General features: G+C 42.2%; 1 protein-coding gene across 6 annotated transcripts in view; it reads right to left on the bottom strand.

Annotated features, from left to right (window-relative positions):
• Positions 1-21,768, bottom strand: part of DOCK9 (dedicator of cytokinesis 9) — a 271,504-nt gene that overhangs the window by 210,886 nt on the left and 38,850 nt on the right. The window contains exon 1 of one of the 6 annotated variants that reach the window (XM_090023064.1): positions 7,117-7,329. The exons of 4 other annotated variants lie outside the window; for them this stretch is intronic. In XM_090023064.1, the coding sequence (XP_089879190.1) occupies positions 7,117-7,278 (162 nt within the window). In that variant the 5' untranslated portion in view covers positions 7,279-7,329. Of the gene's footprint in view, positions 1-7,116; positions 7,330-21,768 lie in introns of those variants that run through there. One more of the 6 variants, XM_090023075.1, reaches the window with a different exon arrangement.

Here is a 21,768-nt window from a genome sequence, read left to right as displayed (position 1 = left end):
TATGTGAGAAAATACAGCATTAGAAAGTCCTGCATATAGTAATGGATGAAGAATGATTATTCTGAATCCAAAAAACAAAGCTAGATTTTTTTTTATTATGCTTCAGCTTTTTTTCCATGAAAATAAAGTTTAACAAGTTTTGATTTAAACCAGCATGTCACAATTTGATCATTAAACCCTAGAAGGAACAAAACTAGCAATTGGTAAAAAAAACATTTTTTCCACAGCTGTTTTAAGAGTCAAAGCGGAAACAAGATATAGAGTTAATTTTACAAAAAACAGCTTATTTTCCTGTGTAAACAGAAGTGGACCATAGTTAAAGAATGTTTAGCAGCACCTTTGCTTCTATTTTGCACTGTCTCCCTTTGTTTTCACAGAGCGGAAGTAGGAGTATTTTAGTCTAAATTATACCATTATTTCAGGATACAGATGCCAAACAGGAATCTGTTATGTATATATGTTGCAACCAGAATTTTAAGATCATAGAGAACTTTTACACACTTGGATATAGTACATTTCACAGTTTAAACAGTGTAACTTCTAAACTCTTCTCAAACTCTTACTGACATGGCTACTTAGTTCAGTCACGGCCAAAACTGTACATCAAAAAACAAACAGCACTGTTCTCCTGTTCACTTCCTTCTCTTATATTAAATGAAAATTAGCCCAAAGGCATTCACATGAAGAGCTTATCTCCTCCAACCCCACCCACAAAAGAAGGGGAAGAAGAGGTCTAACTTTTTATGAATTTAATTTTAAAAAAGATAAGTGCTTCTGTTTTTCATAAATTACTTATCTGAATAACTACATAGTACTGCTTTACATTTTTGTTTCTTAAGGGTTTAATTTCTCCTCTATTTTGAGTTTACACTAGATCCTGTAAAAAGAAGCACATCTCCTTTGATAGGAGCACATACACTTAAAAAATTTAATTGTACGGTCAGCCTACTTAAAATGTCTCTCCCTAGATCAGGGGTGCTTGGCCCCCAGTGCCATGTTGTACAAAGGGCAGCGTGGGACCTGATCCCAGCATGCCACCCCCAACCAGCCAAGATCAAGCTCTGGCCAGGTGGAGGAAGAGAGGGGTCCGGAGCCTGATTCTGATGCAAACAGCAAACATCTATCTAGCCCACAGCCCAGCCCAGTGCCATTCATCTAGCCTGCAGAGCCAAAACTATGAGCATCTTTGCCCTAGATCAATTAACACGAAAATCAACCTTGCAGCAAAAATATACATTTCTAATCTTTGCTATCCCATGTCTCTTGCTAGGCAGTTAGGAATCAGTCATCCTGAAACTTTATACCTTGCCTCTGTACACACTTTAAAAGGATGTTTTTTATTTCTTTAAAAGAGCCAGTGGTTCAACCATTATTACCATCAACAGAAAAATTATGCTGAAGATTTTCAAAACTTCCTAAAATAGTGCTTCTCAACATTTTTATACTCAAGGCACCACTCCCTTTTAGCTTTCACTCATTTTTGGACTACAGAAAAATAAAGCAATATTGCTGCAAAGGGCTCAAATGACTAGACCAGGTCAGAATATTTTGACACTATGGATTCCTATTTGAAATCTCTGGGTTTATTTTATGAATCATGTGTTGATGCTTGCATACCTAGCAAGTGCTAATACTGGGTTGCACCCTTACGAGGAACTTGCAGTACGCCCTAGATGTCATTGTACCCTGGCTGAAAAATCACTAACCTAAAATATTATGTTATTCTGAGTCAACAAAAGGTTTAGTTTCTTGGAAACTATTCTTTTCTTGCTGGAATTGTCAAATTAGCAGGGGGCTTTTTTGTTTTGTTTTTAGATCATTTTACCTGCCCTTGTTTTTAATAGTTATCTTACCAGTTAAACTTTTCATAAAACCTAGGCATGCAGTATATCAGCATCCATTAAATGACACACCTAGTATTTCCTCTGATGTCTTGGGAATCCCATCTATAGAAATTAAGTAATGTAATTGTTCATATTAATAATATTTTGCACTGTAGACTAAATTCATTGACCAGATGACCCAATACTTTATATAACATTTGAAGATACATTAATGATCTTTAAATCTGACAAATGACCTTAAATTTTCTTATTACTCGGTTGCAATTTTTAAAAACGTTTAAGTATTACATAACTGTAAAATACTGAAACCAGTAGAACACTGAAAAAAAACACAGTTCAAGCATACTGAAAAGTAATGTTTAGAACAGACATTTTCAGAAAGCATTCTGCACATTTTTTTCCCCATGCCAGTCTGAATGGCTGTTTGCTGCAACAAAACCTGCCTCATCCTATGAGGTTTCCTTTCCTTAGTCTTCCCATGTAGCTAATCATTTCTTAACATGAAGCCACTACAAGATAAAAAAAATCTGTGAATTAACATGACATTTGATTATTGTTCTGTTTATGCTTTAACCATTTCTAGTATCATGCATCTGTCTTACTTCCTTAGATTGCAAACTCTGGGACTAGCAAAATGGGACCACATTTTCAATTAGCCTTAGGTATATTACAGTAAACATGATAAAAAATAGTTCTTCAAATAATTACCCTCCTTACTTAGAACATTTGATATTATTAAAGAACTGAGAAATTCACATGATGAATTTCAAGACAGACATTAAGATTTTTATCCTATTAGGATTTTTATTCTAATAGCTTCCTAAAAGGACATTAGGATTTTTATCCTAATAGCTTACGCAATAACAAAAGATATAAGAGTCTTCACTTTTGGCCAATTACATAAAGTAAAAAAGGATAGCAGTTCAAGTATGCAAAGGCATTCATATACATGGATAGGCTTTTTGGAAAGGATATGGTATAAGCAAGCCAGACTGTAATAAACCCCCCCACATAACTTCAAGAACAATTTGGCTTTGAGGGATTTTTGGTGTACAGTCAAAGATCTGGAAAGTATAGGTGGCAGCATGGAAATAAGAATAAATGAAAGAGCTGGAAGAGGTGAAGAGAGTATCGCTGTGCAAAAAGAGCATCTGGCTTACGAAGCAAACAGGAATCAGACAAAGATGAATGTGATACACACGTGATTTTGAAGGGGGGAAAAAAAAATCAGTAAAGTGAATTAATAAATGTCTGAGATCTTTTATAATGCTTTGAAAACTATAAGTGACTAGATTCCTTACAAATATCCTAAACAAATCAATACACCTAATTTATTTATTTAGTTTATTTGATTTACATGCCTCCCTTCCTAACAAAGACTCAGGGCAGTTCACAATAACAGAACATAACAAGTTATAAAAAAGGTGAATGAACATGAGGAAAAAAAACCTTAAAAAAACGTCAGTGCAACTAGATCACCAACATAAAGCAGAAACCCACTAAACAGTATCACAGTCTACCTTTATTTGTTAAACACCTACCCAAATAAGAAGGTCTGACAGCACCTTCGGAAAGATATCCAGACTTGGGCTCTGGCAGGCCTCAAGGAGAAGGCGTGATAGAGCTGAGGAATGACTACTAAGAATGACATGCCACAATATTTGGCCAAGTACACTTGGCATATTGATAGCACTTATAGGAGTTTGCTCCCAGCTAACCTTAGGGATCATGGTGGGGCATAGGAGAGAAGGTTCAGTATGTAATGCCCAGACTATTCAGGGCCTTATGGGTCAAAACCAGCACCTTGAATTTCACCTGAAAGGCTAATGGAAGCCAACGCAGACTCTTGAGCACTGGAGTTATGTGCTCCTTGCGAACCAGCCTGTCAAAGGGTGAGGTGCTACTTTCTGTTTTCGAGCCATCTTTAAGGGCAGCCCCATATAGAACGTATTAGTTTAGCCTTGAGGTGATGACAATGACATGGATGGTGGTGGCCAGATCTGAATCTGAAAGAAAGGGTCACCACCTTCTCACCAAATAAAGCTGGTGAAAGGAGCTCCTAGTCTGCCACATGAAGATGTAGGTAGTGCAGAGGATTCAGGAGCACCCTCAGGAACACCCTCCAGGCTGTGACCTGGAGTTACAAGAGAAGGCTGAACACATAAATTATAGGTATCAATGCAGCAAATGTTTGTTTCCTAAAAAAGGGACAAAATTTAGGAAGAAGAAAGTAAAAGCAAAATTGATGAAAATGCCTACTGTTATCTAGAGGGTTATCTGGGACTAATTTAAAATTTCCTTGACTGAATTATTTGCACCTGGAGGCCCAACTGAGATCTGCCGATAGACCCTGGACATCAAGACAGAACACAAAGGCAATAGAGCAGTACTCATGTTCCAAAAGCAGTAAGTTACATTTTTAACATAACAGTGGTGAGAGTAGACAGATAAACTCTGAATCTACTGATGCAATAATAATTTGAGAAAATGAGGAGAACACACAGGCTGGCTGCTGCAGTAGAAACAACAATGGTTAAAAGGGAAAATTAGGAAAATATGAAGCTGGGTGGCTCCCCGGAAGAAGTATTATTTCTATTAAAAAATTCTTCATCAGATTAGTATCTGAAGGCCACTAGAGATTGATTTCTTCATGCTGTTCAAGAGACTGTATGAAATGGTAACCAGGTCAGACATTCATCATAGTTAAATTATGCCAGAATAAAAAAAAACTTCAACTGTTGTGTTACTCTACAAGCAGAAGACAGGAAATGAGACCCTACTGTTGTCTCTTTTTCCTGCCCCTGCCAACTAGCAGCCAGTCCTGAGGAAGACAGTTATAGTAAAGAGTAGAAAGTCAAATTCTTCCCCACAAAAAATAAGTTTAAAAGGAGAATGCAATGGGATCAACTGGTTTGCGCAATTTGTGAAGGAAAGATTATTATCTACACACTTCCCATCACAAAAAGTTTTGTGAATTAAAATGACAAACTGTATCAGTCCTCTCTCTGCACTGCCCTCCAAGGATTCATCTCTTTCATGGAGAAATTTTGGAATTCTTGCCCATACAACTAGGCCCTAACATACAATACCCTAATTTCCATCACCTGTGCTTATCAAGCTGGTCCAACTGGGTGTCACTTTTGTAGTTCCACCTTTCAGGGAGACCAGACATCCTTCATAAAACACAAGCATCAGTCATCTACCCAAAATAGGAATTAAGTATAGGAGGAAAAGGATTCTAAACCAGAAAATAAGCAACCATTATCTTACAAACACTTAAAATCCCCCTGATAATGTAGGCAGGCCTAGCTAATTCAGACATCTGAGAGGGTATTGGTACACCAATCTGATTTCCAAGAACAGCTCTCCCAACACATGCTCTCTTTTCTCTCCAGAGGGGAGGGTATAAGGGAAGAGGGACACCTTTCAAGCCAGCATCCATTTGCTCTAATAAATTTCTGACTTTTGTTCTTCTGAACAAAAGCAGTCCAGTAGACCCAGCAAAAATTTGACTCCTTGGAGCCAATGACTTCCACTACACTATAAAAACTTTTCAGGATCTAAATCAAACAAAATTCAATGAAACCAATATATGCATATAATTAACAGCCCAATGATTAGGTCAACAGACGTATTTATACATTACACAGCAGCTCTACGTCTTTCTTAAACCTCCATGATAATGAATGGTAAATGTTAATCTGATGAATCTGCAGGCCAAATCTGAAAAACTGAACTGGACAAGTATCAATTGAAGCAATAGCATTTAGAACAAAATTGCTAGATAAATCAAAGGAATAAATGATCGTGACAATTCAACAGAAGGAACTCATGTTCTGTCGTGTTACAAAAGGTACCTTCCTGAACAGTATGACTGGAAAAATACTGTTGAATTGATTTGATTCAGACAACTGGTTTAACTTATTTAATTATGAAGGGTTAACACATTTTTCCTAAAACTGCAAATAATGTGAGTAGTATTTATTCACCAGTGGAGAATGGCCAGATTGAAAAGGTTCTGAAAACCTTATTTTATGCCAACTAATGATCAATTTCAAAACATGCAGTTTTAAAATTTACCTTCAAGAGCAAATTGGATGCTTATCTTGCTGGGATCCTATGACCCCAACTGACTACCTGCCCTTTGGGCAGGGGGCTGGACTCGATGATCTTCCGAGGTCCCTTCCATCCCTAATGTCTATGAAATCTATGAAAATATGCACTCAAGGTAGAGGATGCATATTTTAAGTTTCCTCAACTGCTTAGAGCAGGATCAAAATTTTCAGTATTTGCACCTAAGAAAACACATTAATTCGCTGTACCAGGATCAAAGTACCATTAAAAAAATCCAGCTTACTGTTTAATTGCTATAGCACCCTTGCATCCAAGCATGAACTTCCTTTAACTGCAACTGGTCTCAACCTAGACACTAACTACACATTTGTATTGTAAATATTCTTATGATCTACCAGACTCATCACCTGTCTTTCTACATAAGTGACACAAGAGTTTAAATGTATGAATGATACACACACCCTAAAACCCTTACCTGTCAGAACCACTTCATGAATTTGTCAGCAAGTGATGCCTACTAGTGATTACACTTCCACCCCTCAAGCCCAAATGCAATACATCCAATGCATTTCTGCATCACCAGCTGGGGAATACAAAGAGGAGAGTCCCACTTCAAAAAAATCTGTTTCTGTGCATTAGACAAAACCTAAAAGCATTTCAGCAGAACTGGCAGATTTAGGCAGTAATTACTATCCTTATCAATCATTTTCTTCTTGTGTCAATTTCATTTATCCCTTTCCAGCTTAGTTTACTGTCAGCAGCACATTTCCTCAGAAACCCTACCCAGGTTCATCAGAAAATTAAAAATGTAAACCTGCATCAGTATTTCCCTTTAATGCATTAAATTTTCTTATATTTTACCAAATATTATAACCATCTGTCAGACAATCACACCAGATAAAATACCAAATAGAAAAACTCCAGTATATGAATCTATGCCCTTATAAACCTCCTAACAGAACCCAATTTTTAAGAAACCTGTATCAGTACAAGTCTAAATGAACAATATATAAAGGAAACAAGCTTTTGAATCTATACCAGTGTGCACAAATGTGTAACACATGAGACTTTTACTTAAGAACACTGTCTAGGATATTAACACCTACCATATAAAAGTAAATTTACATTAAAACACATACTTTAAAATATAATTTCATTGACTAATTGAATACTATTAAATAAATAAGCCAGCATTTACCAGGGATGAATGTATCAGTATTCCTGAATCTTCATTAGACAAGCTGTGTGCTGTATATTCAAGGGCATTATTTTCTCCTTGCTGTTTGCAGATATAAGCACAGTTTCTCTCAAAAACTGTACGAATGCCTTTAAACAGAACCACACTAGTAGTGCAACCCATTCCAAATATGTTGAAATTTGCACTTCTAGCAACCCTGGCTCCATTTGCGGAATGTCTTCCTCTGCTCCACAGGAATAATTTTCCTCTGTACCATCTTCAGTAAGTCCAGTGCCTAGTACCTCATTAGACCAAAAGCTACCAGCTGCTGTAATGCAATCCTGTTTATTAAGGCAACAAACTGCCAAAAATCCAGCCGTAGAAAATAAAATAGGAGGATGGTGGAAAAAACCAAAATGACACCTCAGCTATAAAACTCAAATAGGATGGTCTCACAATGTGCTATAACTGTCTGATATAGATAAAAGTAGGTTAAAAGAAATAGCTACTGGATTCCTGTTTTTCAAAGATCCTCAGAACATATCCAAGATGAAAAGAAACTGCAAAGATAACTGCTGCGGTTTCTGCTGCCAGCCACAAAGAATTTTCATCTGCTGCAAGAAAGAGCTCTCCCAGAATGCTCAGCACAGAGTTCGTGCTATCAAACGTTTCTTTACCTGACCTAAATATGTTTTTTGTTGTTCAATGCTGCATTTCAAAACCGATAAGCAGCAAAAAAGTAAAAAAATAAAATAAAATAAAAGGGAAAATCATTAGATTACTGCTGCTATGGAAACATGCTGCACATGTTACTGTATTAACCTACTTCAAACAAGCCTATCTGCCTGAACTGATTAGAGCTTGCTTATAGCAAGCCACAAGGGAGTGAAAGATTGGAACAAACAGGTTTTTGCTTCTTTCCTCTTCACTCACATGAAAAGGAAGTTTTATCTACAAGAAAATTTAGTTTAGTCCTTGATAGGTAACAGTCATGCAAGAATGAGTATGGCTGAATGACTATCTGGTTCAGATTAGCATCCGCCTTGGGAACAAAAATCTACTATAAAATTTTAAATACACGCCCAAGTTCCTTGGTTACATAGTGGATCGTAGCCAAGTCGAGGCTTCCGATTCATCCTGTCATGACAACTGACATTGTGTCATCAGTTTTGATGCCTCTGCGAAAAAGAAAAAAGATGCTCCTATAGCTGATACTGAAAAATAAATCAAAGACCTGTCATTAAAACACAACATCAGCTTAATAATATAAACTGAATGCAAATCATTTATTATAGACCAAGGCAACACACACATAGAAGTATAGAGTAAAATAATCTCAATTATTTTACCACCAGAATCAGTATTTTGTTAGTCTATTAAAAGCAAGGCAGCTATTTTAAATTGTGAATTATAAGAAATGGATCCTCTCCTGAAATTGGGGGAAGACTACAGGTTAGACAGACCGAGGTTTTTGACAAAAGAAAGACAGGAGAGTTGGCTTGGGTTTTTAAGTAACAGGCAACCAAGGCTTTTGCAATACCTGCAGGTACAAAAGAATGCATCTTTTTTCTCCTTGTAACAGCAATTACATGGAAGGGGCCTGATTTCCTTATTTTGCATAGTCACTAGGACAGTGCAAAATTTCACCAGGTGTCTCATTTCAAAGCTGTTTTGACACGTTTCAAGCTTGAAACAGCAAAATCGAAACAAAACAGAAGGCTTCAAAACAGCTTCAAAATGAAACAAGAGCACTCAAAACATTTCAAGTTTCAAAGGTGGGCTTACTTGGCTTCAGCACGGGTCCCAGGTGGCAGTGGCAGCGGCAACCTCCTTTCATCTGGTGCACAGATCTACGGGCCTGCACCCTGGGGAGGGCTGCGGGGCTCTGCCTCCCAGGGGTGCGAGCCCCTGGATCTGTGCGCCAGATGAGAGGAGGCTGCTGCTGCTACTTGGGACTGGTAGCAACATCAATCTTCCAAGGTGCTGGCAGCCTCCTCATCTGGCGTGCAGATCCACAGACTCATACCCCTGGGAGGAGTCTGGAACAGCCCTGTAGGCCTCTCAGGGGTGTGGGCCCCCAGACCTGCGTACCAGATGAGAGGAGGCTACCGCTGCTGGCAAGTGTCAGTTTCGCTTTGAACACTTCAAGGTGCACTTTCCCAAAACCCTTGGAACTTATCATCTCCTTGAAACTTCATGCCCTCAGGAGCTACCATCCCTGCAATTTTCATCCGAATTAGGCAAGAAATGACAAAGTTTTAGGCATTTTTATGATTCCCCATTATAGCCCCCATTTTGAAACATGTCAAAACAGTGCTTCAAAATGAAATGACAAAACGAAACACTGTCCTTTCAAAATGGCAAAAAGGATATCGAAACAAAATGGTGCTGTTTCACATAGCCCTAATAATCACCACCTTTAAAATGATAATGTTCCAATGTACCGTATCGCAATACAACCTTGCCATATCTAAAAAATTAAAAGAAAATTCATTTGAATTCCACTAAACTGATCCACAAAATAAAAAGTTCACTTTGATACCTAAATACATTTTTCTGGTTTTAAACCTAAAATAAGTTATGGACCCCACTGGGCTCACCTGTCACTTTTTAGCTTTATGAAACACATTTAAAAAATGCTTCTCAACATGAAACTCCATCCCCATTTTACAGATGAGTAACTTAAGGAATAGTGACTGTCAAATTACTGAGGGACACAGCTGGAAATTAGACGCAATTGTAGGCCACTTTGACATTTGGAATGAATCAGTCCAGTGCTCTCTGACCTATTCAGTTGATAAATTCAGAAGAAAAAAAATCTGTTATGCAAGGCAAGGAAGTCTTTTAGCTGCTTCCTTATTGGGAAAATTTGACGGAGAATACTGTTTGTATTATGACAAAAAAAATTTGTCCCTCTGCCTTACCTTATCCGCTTAGCAAATACGGTCCCCTGGGAAAAGGTACAGAGATATTACAGTTTCCTAAAGCCAGGAACAAAAAGCTGTAATTTCCTGTTCTTGGTTCATATTACTGCATGGCAAAGCACAAATAATAGTTAACAAAAGTTAGAAAGGCTACATCAGGCTATGGTAATGTTAAACAAAAGCATGGATTGGACTACAGTTGCGCTTTTCAGGTCCTTTTGCTCTCCCCCTTCTCCCCTGACCTGCATACATAAAAGTCAGGTGGCCATACCTGTCTTATCTAATTTTATGGATTCATGAGGCAACTGAAAGGAGGAGTTTGAAAAAGCAGGAATGAAAGGCAGGTATACACAAAGGAATCCACAAAGACAGCACCACACTCACTATTGGTTAGCTGTGGTGTGCGAGAGGTAGCACAGTTCCACGGAAGGAAGTGGCCAAGCAACATCTTTCCACTCCATAGAAGGAGCAACAGAGGAATACTGAATGACAGAAGCTGACAACTACTGGAAGGGCAGGGCTACAAACTCGGCATCTGGTATCCATAGAGTCCTACTAAATTCACAGCAGGAGTAGGTTGTGCAGCAGCTCCTTTCATCCTGAAGGTTCCCCTGAGCACCCACCACTGCTGCTTGGTAGAGGGGCTCTGCTGCTTGCAGCTTGCTCCTCATCAGCCGGGAGGCAAAACCCACAGTTTTAAATATAGTGTTGTTTCTGCTTCCCACCTGGTCAACCACAAACAACAGGGTTCCCAGGGCCCCTCAGCTGTGAGCAGCAAAAACAGCACCATATTTAAGATGGTGGCTTTTGCTTCCCAGCTAATCAGAAGGGAGCAGCAAACAGCAAGGCCCCTCCACCAATCAGTGGTGGGGGACACACAGGGGAACCTTCAAGATTGGCTGAGGGGCCCTCACAGCCACATTGTTTATTGTTGACCGGCCAGGAGGCAAAAACAGTACCATAGTTAAAACTGTGGTTTTTGCCTCCCCACTGATCAGAAGTAGGGGAAGTGGGGAGGGGGCACGGGTACAGAGCTTGCCCAAGTGGTGCAGTCTGCGGCTGCCCCTGTGGCACTCCACATGGAACCGAGTCCCACCCGGGGCAGCCTGTGCCTGGAGGTGGGTGCGCATTGTGCTAGGTGGGCAAAGTGGATGGAAGGTAGATGGAAGCCAGAGCTGGAGCTCTACATACTGGGGCAGGAGACACCCGACTGAAGCTTCCTCTAGGTCTGGAGCAGCACGGCAGGAGGAGGAGCCACTGCTGGAGGCAAAGGGAACAGAGGAGCGTTCAGGTGCCTGCAACCACACTGGAGCAGCCTTGCCAGAAGTTGTGCGTGCTGGCCAGGGCCAGGCCAGCAGGCACAGGCTGGAGAATGGCATAGGCTGACCTAGGCAGGGCTCAGCTCCATGCAGAACACCACAGGGGCAGACACAGACTGCACAGTCTGGGCAAACTCTGCTGCCCTCTCCCTACACCTGATCAGCAAGAAGGTAAAAACCAGAGTTTTAAATATGTTTCTGTTTTTGCCTCCCAGCCAGTCAACAACAGACAGCAGGGCTGCCAGGGCCCCTAGACTAATCAGCAGTGAGCAGCAGAAATGGCATCATATTTAAAACTGCAGTTTTTGCCTCCTGGCTAATCAGGAGGAAGCAGCAAGCAGTGAGGCCCCTCCACCAAATCAGCAGTGGAGGGCACACAGGGAACCTTCAAGATTAAAGGGGCCACTACACAGTCCACTTCTGCCATGAATTTCATAGGTCCCTAGGTATCAGCAACAAGGTCAAGGCATAGAGCTTAATGACAGTTACTCCATGTAAAGCTTCACAGATTGTAAATATGGAAATATTCCTGACATAGGCAGAAAATGCAGCTGGTGTCCAAATGGAATGAACAGTAATATTTGGAAAAAGGGGCATGTCAGCATTTGGTAGCAGATTAAGGGGATTACGCAGTGCATCTCAGATGCTCTCTGGGAAGACATAGCTTAGCTTTTTGTAACATGAAAGATGATGATGATACAGAAAGACAAAAAATCATGTTGTCAAAGTTTCAAAAATAACTATTTTTTTCCTTATAAGTTCTCAAAGAAAAAATGATAGGTAATCTGATACATATGAATCAACATACTTTTATGTGAGAAATCTTAGGAATATACTTAGCATTGGGTCAAAATGAAATGTTTCATAATCAAAATCAAGCCATGACAGGTTCGCATTCACTGGGCTTCCGGGACAATGTAATTATAAACAGTAAGGGAAAAATGAGTTGAGGGGGCTCTTATTGTCCACTGTAACCTCCAGGTCCTCTTCTGTAGAGCAACTGCTTAGCTAGTCAGTCCTCAGCCTGCACACCCGATGCATGGGATTGTTCTGTCCTAAGTGCAGAACTTTGCACTTGTCCTTAATGAACCTTATGAGATTTCTTTTGGTCCAATCCTCCAATTTGAAGGTTTCTCTGAGTTTTGTCCAATCCTCTAATTGGTCACATAGGGCACTTGCCCAATGTTTGATGTTCCCTCAGCCCTCGTAGATCTCCCTCCCATGAGGGTGCCTCAATCCCCAGACTGCAGACTATTCAAACTGCAGAACTTCTCACTCCCTCTTGTTGAAGCTGAACCACTGTTCAAAAGAGTTCAAGATGAAATGGGCAACAGAGAAGGAGAGTGAGTGAGCATGATTCCCTACCCATAGTTAGGGGCACTAACCTGGGATGGGGAGATTTGGGTTCTGGTCCTTACTCCAAAGGACATTACATTTATTTAAGCAGTAACTGATGCATGCACAATACATGGGAAAAGATTAATCAGTTTTTCTCCAAAGGACTAATGTTTAGACCTCATTTCGGAGGAGATGGTTGGTGACAGAAGCCATGCCTCTTCCTGTGGTCAGAACTGCTGGTACTGGAGTAGACTCCACTGCAAAAGTGTTGATTGATTTGCTGATTCTGGAGCAAGGAACCAACTGCTATTTTCACTAGAGAACTTACAAATGAGGATTCAGGAGTTCCCTGCTCACTTACATGTCACTTCTGTTCTTCAGGTGTATCTTCTTCCACTTGCCGGGTTTTTGGTTATAGGTGTGGTGGTCTAAGGACATAGGCAGGCAAAGTTCTTTGGGAAGATGTGATATCTTTTATTAGACTGAGTAGCTGGAAAAAAGTTCTTAGCTAGTTTTCAGAAGCAATCACCAGTCTTCAGGCATAGAAAATCTCTGCTGTTCTGAGACTCCAAAAAAATGAGATAAGTGTGACAGGATGCCAAGTGAGAATGTAAATAGGTAGAAATTAGGAAAACAACATGCACTTAGTAGAAATGAAAGTAAACAGGGACAACAAACAGGGCAGTTTGCAAGCAGTGTGCTTCAAGCAAGAGAAGAAAGGGGAAGAGAAAGAGGAATCAGGCACCAGATCTTGGAAGGCACATGAGCAAAGACACCTATGTGTGTGGCTTACTGAGCACTTGTTTGGCAGACTGAGTTTGGGTATTTGCTCTAAGCAGCTGAGAGTACTGCTAGCTGATTGACTGCTGGGCAATTGCTGCCTACCTCTGACCAAAGCCCTAAAAAGGGCGCAGAGGCAGTACAGGCCCAGGAGAGTATAAAACAAGACTCCTCAAGACCCCAGGGAGCAAGCAAGCGAGTGAACAGGGACCACAAACAGGAAAGTTCACAATTCAGCTTGCAAGACAATAGGAGTACATTGATAGAGATTTTGGGGGTGATACTGATCTGATTTTTGATACAGCTGCATCCGGCTGGTAAGTCTGCTGTGGTGGACTGGGGGGGAGAAGGGGCATGGGGGAACAGATCAGTGCTCCCTGCGGTGAGGGAGGAAGTAGGACTGGGGCAGAGGCAGACACTGTCCAGTCGAGTGGGGTAGGGCATGAGGAGCTGCAACTCATCTGGGGGAGATGGGGGGGACGGAAGACAGTTCCTGCCACTGCGTGGACCCCAGGAGGGCATGGGGCCCCCCAGATCTGCATGGAGTGGGGCAGGTGAGCTGCAGCTGCTGGCTGGAGCCAGGGCTGTGCCAGCCTTTTCTCGGCAGGGGCTGGGCTCAAGGTGGGCGGTGACAGCACTAGGAGGAGGTATGGGGGGGCAGGGAGAAGCTGCAGCCACCCCAAATTTCACTGTAGCCCACCCAACTCCCCCACCCGGTGCAGCTCTGGCTCTTCCTAGAGCATGGGTGGAGGTGAGGGTTGAGCCAGGGCTGCACCAGGTGAGCAGCAACAGCCCTGGGAGAGAGAGTTGGGGGTGCTATGGCAAAATCTGGAGTGGCTGCAGCCTCTGCCCCCACCCCCCTGCATCCCCCTTCCCAGTGCCATCGCTGCCTGCCCCAAGCCCAGCCCGTGCCAAGAAGAGCCCTGCACAGCCCTGGCTCCAGGCGGCAGTTGCAGCCCACCCACCTGCCCCGCCCCACGCAGGTCCGGGAGGCACGTGCTCCCCCCCACAATGTCCCCCAGATGAGCTGCAGCTCTGGCCTGTGCCCCATCCTGCCCTGGCTGGGCAGCCCCTGCCCCACTCCCTCACCACAGGGGGCGTTGATCTGCCCCCCATGCTCCTTCCCTCCTCCCTCCCTTTCCACCACAATAGACTTACAAGCTGCATGCAGCTCTCCAAGCTGCCAGGCTGTGCTCCTCACTGCCTGCATGCTGTGTTGCACATGCACACACACACAGGGGAATTTATCAGCCAAATTATTGGCCACATTGGGCCAGTTTCTGATACAGCCAATTTTCTTTGTATCAGTGCTGATTCAATATCGTACCGATGTATTGGTGAACCTCTACAAGACAGTCTGCCACCCTGCTCTTTGAAAGGGAGCCTTTAAGGTAAGTCCTTTCTTTAATTAAGAGTAACTAAACTACAAATATTTAATACAAGTTGCTAAAAGCCAGCACTTAGATTAACACTTAAACCCCCTGTTTAACTAGAGTCCAGACTGAGTGGAGAGTTTGCCAGAGTTTGCCTGGAAGCCCTCTCTCACCTTCTTTCACTGTAAGCTTTGAGAGAAGAAGCAGGTTAGGAGGGAAAAGGGAGCCTTTCAAGACCAAAAAGCAGCAAACAGGCCAGCTTACAGAGGAGCTGCATGGAGGTGATACTGCCCCTCCATGCAGCACTGGTCAGGCTGCAGTTGGAGTACTGTGCCCAGTTTTGGGTGCTGCACTTCAAGAGGGGTGCGGAGAATGTTGAAAGGGTTTAGAGGAGGGCCTGAAGTCAGAGGAGGGCCTGTATAGTCAGAGGCCTGCAGGCAAAGCCCTACGAGGAGAGACTGAGGGACCTAGATCTCTTTAGCCTTCACAAGAGAAGGCTGAGAGGTGATCTTGTGGCTGCCGATAAATTCATCGGGGAGGGCACCAGGGAATAGGAGATGCTCTATTTACTAGAGCACCCCCTGGAGTAACTAGGAACAATGGCCAAATTGACAGAGAGCAGATTTAGGCTGGACATTAGAAAGAACTCCTTTACAGTAAGGGTTGCCAGAATCTGGAATGGGCTTCCACGGGAGGTAGTGTTCCCTGTTACCTTGGGGGTCTTCAAGGAGACTGGAGAGATAGGAAGAAGATTTAAGAGACCCAAAGAGATGGCTGGGGGACACAGCAGTGCCAGAGCCACTGCTATTGCCAACTCTTCCGCTGCTTGTACCTGTGAGATGTCAGTCCAAGCAGGACCACCCACTCTTGAGACTTCCAACAGGATCCTAGTGTGGTTCTGTGGAGATTGTGGCTTGCAGGTTCCTTACGGTGACAGCCAGGTGGGGGATGGCTTATGATGTGAGCAGTGCCTCCTGGTGGCGTCCCTCATGGAGCAGGCAAAAGAGCTACAGGAAGAGGTGGTGAGCATCCAAAACATCTTCCACCATGAGGAAATTCAATGATTCAGTGCCAGAGGAGACCTCTAAGATTGCAGAGGAAGGCGTATAAGAGGCAGCACTAGAGAAAGAAGAGTCCATGGACTCCCAGGAAGTTGGAAGCTAGAAGCTTGTGACGTCTAGCAGTAAGCAGAGGTCTTCATCTCCACCTGCAATAATTTGGCTGGAGAACAGATACGGAGCCCTAGCAACACAGAAGAAGCAAGTTCCATTGGAAGGATCAAGATCACTACCAACAAGAAGTAATGGGTGGTAGCGGATGGATGCCTTCATCTGCTGGGGACAGAGGCATCCATCCTGACCAGTTGTGTCAGGAGGTCTGCTGCTTGCCCAAAGCCCAGATCTAAGATGTCACGGAAGGACTACTGAGATTCATCTGGTACTCTGATTACTACCCACGTGGGCACCAAAGATATTGCCAGGGAGGACCCTGAGCAGATCAAAAGTGATTATAGGGCTCTGGGTGCAAGGCTGAAGGGGACAAAGACTCAGGTATTGTTCTCCTCGATCCTTCTGGTCAAGAGGAAGGGCCCAGGCAGGAGGGGATGCATCCTGCAGATCAATGCATGGCTGTGTAGGTGGTGTTGCCAGGAGGGCTTTGGCTTCTTCAACCGTGGGATGTTGTTGCAAGAGGAAGGATTGTTAAGAAGAGACGGGATCCACCTAACAAAGAGAGGAAAGAGCATCTCTGCAAATAGACTTATTAACATAGTGCGAAGAGCTTTAAAAACTAGGCCTTCCAGCCACCATGCACAGCTTCAGGATGGGACTGCTGCTGTCACTGCTGCAGCCACTGGGGGACCTACTCAGCTTCCCCAGCATCCAGTGGCTCCTCCTCATCTCTCTACCACAGCGCTGACTCCAGGCAGCAGGTAGAGAAACGGCAGGGGCAAAGGAAGGAGGAGCTGCAGCAGCTGGGTAGGAGCACGGTGCTGTGAGTAGTGGAAGCGCAGAGTCCGTGACCAGGGGGGTTGTGGAAGCATAGAGCTCGGGTGGGCAGGGTGTGGGTGTGAGGAAGTGGGAAGGGTGTGGAGACTACTCCCCCACACACTCTCCCCCATAGTGCACAGCCCCTGTCACCAGCAGCAGCAGGAGGTAGACATGCAGAGTGCTGCTGGCCACTGCAGGTACTGCTGCCTGGTGGGGCACAGCTCCAGCCAGCACTGCACATGGCAGCAAGGAATGCAACCAGGCTGGCTGCCTCTATCACACAGGGCTCCCTGCAGCACATGTGCAGCTACCGGAACTCATGCCAAGTGCAGGGAAGCCCTACACAATAGAGCCAACTGCCTTCCCTGCCCCTTGCCATGCAGGTCCCAGACTCTGCCGGAAGTGAAAAGGAGCCCCACCCTGCTGGGTACATAGACTGGAGGATAGGCTAGGATTCAGAGAGACCTCGACAAATTGGAGGATGGAATAAAAGAAAAAAAATGCATGAAGTTAAAAAAGGACAAGTGCAAAGTCCTGTACTTAGGATGCAATAATCCCATGCACAGGTACAGGCTGTGGACCAACTGGCTAAGCAGGAGCGCTACAAAAAAGGACTTGGGAGTTGCAATGAACAGTAACCTTAATATGAGCCAACAGTGTGCACTTGTTGTGAAGGATAACAGCTGGACTGGACTGTATTAGTAAAAGTGCTGCTAGGAGACTGACAGAAGTGCTTATTTCCCCTCTGTTCAGCACTAGTGAGGCCAGATCTGGAGTACTACATCCAGTTTTGGGCCCCCGCTACAGAAAGGATGTAGACAAATTGGAGCAAGTCCAGAAGAGGGCAATGAAAATTATTAGGGTGCTGGGGCACATAATTTATGAGGAACAGCTTAGGGAAATGGTCTTATGTAATCTAGAGAAGAAAAGACTGATAGGGGATTTAATAAACAGCCTTCAGCTACCTGAAAGGTGCTTGATGGAGCTAGACTGTTGGTAGGTGACAGAACAAGCAGCAATGGTCTCAAGTTGCAGCAAGGAAAGCTTAGATTGGATATTAGGAAAAATTCACTAGGAGGGTAGTAAACAGTCTAAAACAGTGAAGTTATGGAATGTCCATCCTTAGAGGTTTTTAAGATCCAGCTAAACAAAGCCTTGGGTGGAATAATATATAGTTGGGGACAGTCCTGCTTTGAGCAAGCAGTTGGACAACATTACCTCCCAAGGTCTCTTGCAACCCTAATTTTCTATGATTTCATGATTCTAAATGTTACTAGAACTGCTCTAGGAAGTAGAGTTTGAGGAAGGACTAGCAGCCTTACATTTCCAAATTGCTATGGAAAAGGACCTTTAGCACAAATGTAGATTTTTTTTCTTATCAATTTCATAGAAACTGCTTTAATTTTGCAGATAGCAAAAATGGCTAAGCCATCACAAGATGGCTTGGCTTGAAACCTGAAGGCCTGGACTACATGAGTGGTTGGATGAGAGGTACTTCATGACCAAAAAAAAAAAAAACACCAAAGCTGGAAGAGAAAGGAAGGTAAAATTTGAAAGTCAGAAAACCTAACGTAATTCCAGTCTAAGGAATGCTAAAAGAAAGCAAGCTAATATTGCTAAATGCACTAGGCAGCCAAGACAGATGACAGGGAATAAAGGAATGTTACAGCCACTCTTGTCTTTTATTCTGTCTCCCTCCTCCCCATACAATTTAAAGACAAAAAGTGTGAAGAGTACAGTATAGCAGACAGAGCTACTCAAAAGGTTCCAAATCTCAAAACAGCAAAACATAATCCAAGAAGTGAATAAATACTTTACTTTAGGCTTAAAAGACTGAAGAGGTAGTTAAGGACACTGGTGGGCTACCACATGTCAAAGAAGATATGATTATAGAAATTGCCACATGGGAGGCAGAAGGAAAATGCAGATTGCTGACTGTCAAAGAAAAACGTTCCTTCTACAATACTGAAGGAATTGAAACACCAAATACTTTTTTGGCATAGAACTTTACTGAATCTGTCAACTCTAGGAAAACAGTAAATGGTGCAGTTAAAAAAAAAAAAAGTGGGGAAATAACCCAAGCGATTCCAGGCCTCGACTTCAGTGGCATAGTTTTTGGTACATATACAGAAGGGGATAATGGAAGGGAACAGAAAATGGGACAATATACAACGTGATTTTATCTAAAGAGGATGGCATCAGATTAGGGTAAGGCAACTTCCTGCATAAGGGCAAATCCATGGATTTAATTTATCTGAATTTAAACAAAGCTTTTGATATTAGCCAATAATTTCCCATGCAGCACAAACTGGAGAGGGCAGGTCTCAGTATCAAAACAGCAAAATAAAGATTTGGCTCTAAGTGAGACTACAGAGGGATACACTGAAAGGCAAAATATCTGACTAGCATGGTTACTTAGTGGTGTTCCTTAAGAATCAGCCTCTGAATAGGTCCCATTTAATATTTTTTATTAGAAAACTTGGTACTAGAAGTACATGTGCTTCATGAAATTTGCAGCTAACACTAAGCTGGGGATATTGCCAATAGAGGAAAAAAAGCAGTTACTATGCACAAAAAATTAAATAATCTTGTAGAATGGAGCATTAGAAATGGAATTAAGTTTTAATATATGACGTGCAAAGCCATAAATTTAAGTACCAACAAGGACTTTGGCTACAATACAGGGGTGCAAAAATTAGAGACAACAGAGGAAGAGAGGGACCAGTGCGAAGCAACTACGGAAAGAAAAGATAATGCAATCCTACAATATGCTTCATTGGGTATATTCACGTAAATGGTAATACCCCACTCGAAAAGCTGTATTCAGTTCTGGTCACTGATGTTAAAAAATAATTATGTTGAACTGGGCTGGAGTGCTGCTGTAGCCATGATGGTTTGGGAAACATGCAAGACGCAAGGGGGTTTTGTGGTGAGATCTTCTATAAGACAAACCATACAGCTGGCAACTACATTAAACAAGTTGTTGGGCAAAAAGTGTCCTTTCCAAATCTGCACGAGCACACTTTGTACCCTAAAACCTGTAACACTGCTCTCAGTTATAGAGTTGGTCCAATAGAAGGTGATATCAAAAAACCCTTTCGCTTCTTACATAAGTTAAAACAGAACTTATGGTTCAGTTCAGAGAAGGCCCATTAATACTGTCAAAGAAATGAAGATCTTTTCTTATAAAAGATGGTTAGAGGAGCTTAAAACAGGGTTTTGAGATATTATATATATAGAGAGAGCGATATAGAGACAGTTGATAGGTTTTTATCTAAAATTTCTATCCATCGGCAAAGTGAAGTTTTGGAATGGTCTTCTGAGCCAAGTTGTGGGAACCAAGAAGCTAAAAATGCTTTAAGACTGTACTGAATAAATTTATGAAACTGATGTCATGTTAGGACTGAGAATTTTGGCTCAGAGGACAGTCACCCCAGTGTGAGGATTCCATATATATGCACTTGTATCTGCAATCCCCATATTGTAATGGTCTGTTTGGTAATCCCGTAATTTTTCCTCCTCATGAATGCTACTTGCTTTTGGGAGTGTAGGAAATGGGAACCTTCCTTGAAAACACTGGAACGCTGGCCAACACTTACGTAAAGTCCCTGATCAAAAACCTTCAGCCTTCTCCTGTAGCAAGAAGCATGGCTTTTTTTCTAGGATCTTCTATGCAGTAGCAAGACATTTCCAATACTTTCACAGTGCACCTTGAATACATTGACACAAAATGATGTTTTGAGGATGTCTTGGGTAAGTGATTCAATAAGAATACATGAGTCTGGACCTGATGGCCCAGGAGGCCTCTTTCAGTCCCATGTTTGTGTGTGTACCTCTGGATAGGTGTCTGTATTTACATTGGTAAAAATACCACATTTAACACGTGGTAAAAATAACCAATTCACCACACACACTCTGATCTTAACTATTAAAATAAATAGCTTAGTCACCAACAATGAATGTTTCAGAGAACTTCCTCTTCATACAATGACTCCAATTCAACAGAAGTGTGTACCATTCTATTTTCCTTCATGGATGCTAAAGCTTCTCAGTAACTAACTATCGGTAAACATTAAAAACCAGAAACTCAGCGTTGACCAGTGGTTAGGTTACAACAGATTTAAGAACAGAAACAGCGTATTATAAACCTTAAGAATATATCCACAATAAAGCTGGACATAACAAATGTACTTCAAATACAAAAAACATAAGGTCCTAACAACATGTTACAATTCAGACTTTTAGATTTTTAGCCCTAAAAATATATGCTGAATGTACTCCATCTAGTGGAGAAAACAGCTTTTTAACTTTTGTATAAGCCATTGTTTATTTTTAGTGAACACTGAAGCATTACAGCCAAGGAATAATATAGTGGAACATTCTAATTGAATTGTAGAGCAATCATATTATTAGTGTTCATCAGATCAAGCAAAAAGTACCAGCCTTGCATTAGTTGTGCTATCTTCTGTAACCACTAGGATTCCCAAAATTTCAATGGCATAATTCTTTTCACACACACATTAGGAAATCCACTAGCACCTTTCCTTTTGAACACAGCAACTGGAATGAACAGAGGGATCAAAGTGTATGCACATAACAAAACAAAGCAGAACAAAAGTAAAGATTTGTAATTCAAGATTTTACTCTAGCCCAGATGAGATGCTTAGCTCAATTTTCATTCAATCTAGTACACCTTGTTAAGTTCCTTAATTTTTAAGTATTGACTTTTTGGCAATTTCAGGACACTTTTACACATGGCTCCAGGAGCTGGGGGGGAGGGGGCTTTAACTAGAGCAGCTCCCAGAGATACTCTAATTAAAGTGCCACAGTGTTGTGTATCAGTATCCCCGTGCTTCAAAATGGAGGTGGGGGCACTTCAATGAGCTTTAGTTGAAGTGCCCGTGCCGCCATTCTGAAGCACGAGGACACTGATACACAAGACGTGGGGGCT

This window comes from Crocodylus siamensis, chromosome 1, assembly GCF_052110815.1.
Source record: "Crocodylus siamensis isolate JL-2025a chromosome 1, ASM5211081v1, whole genome shotgun sequence".
NCBI classification, from domain to species: Eukaryota; Metazoa; Chordata; order Crocodylia; family Crocodylidae; genus Crocodylus; species Crocodylus siamensis.
Note: the sequence above shows the minus strand (reverse complement) of the source record. Positions and strands in the feature narration are given on the sequence as shown.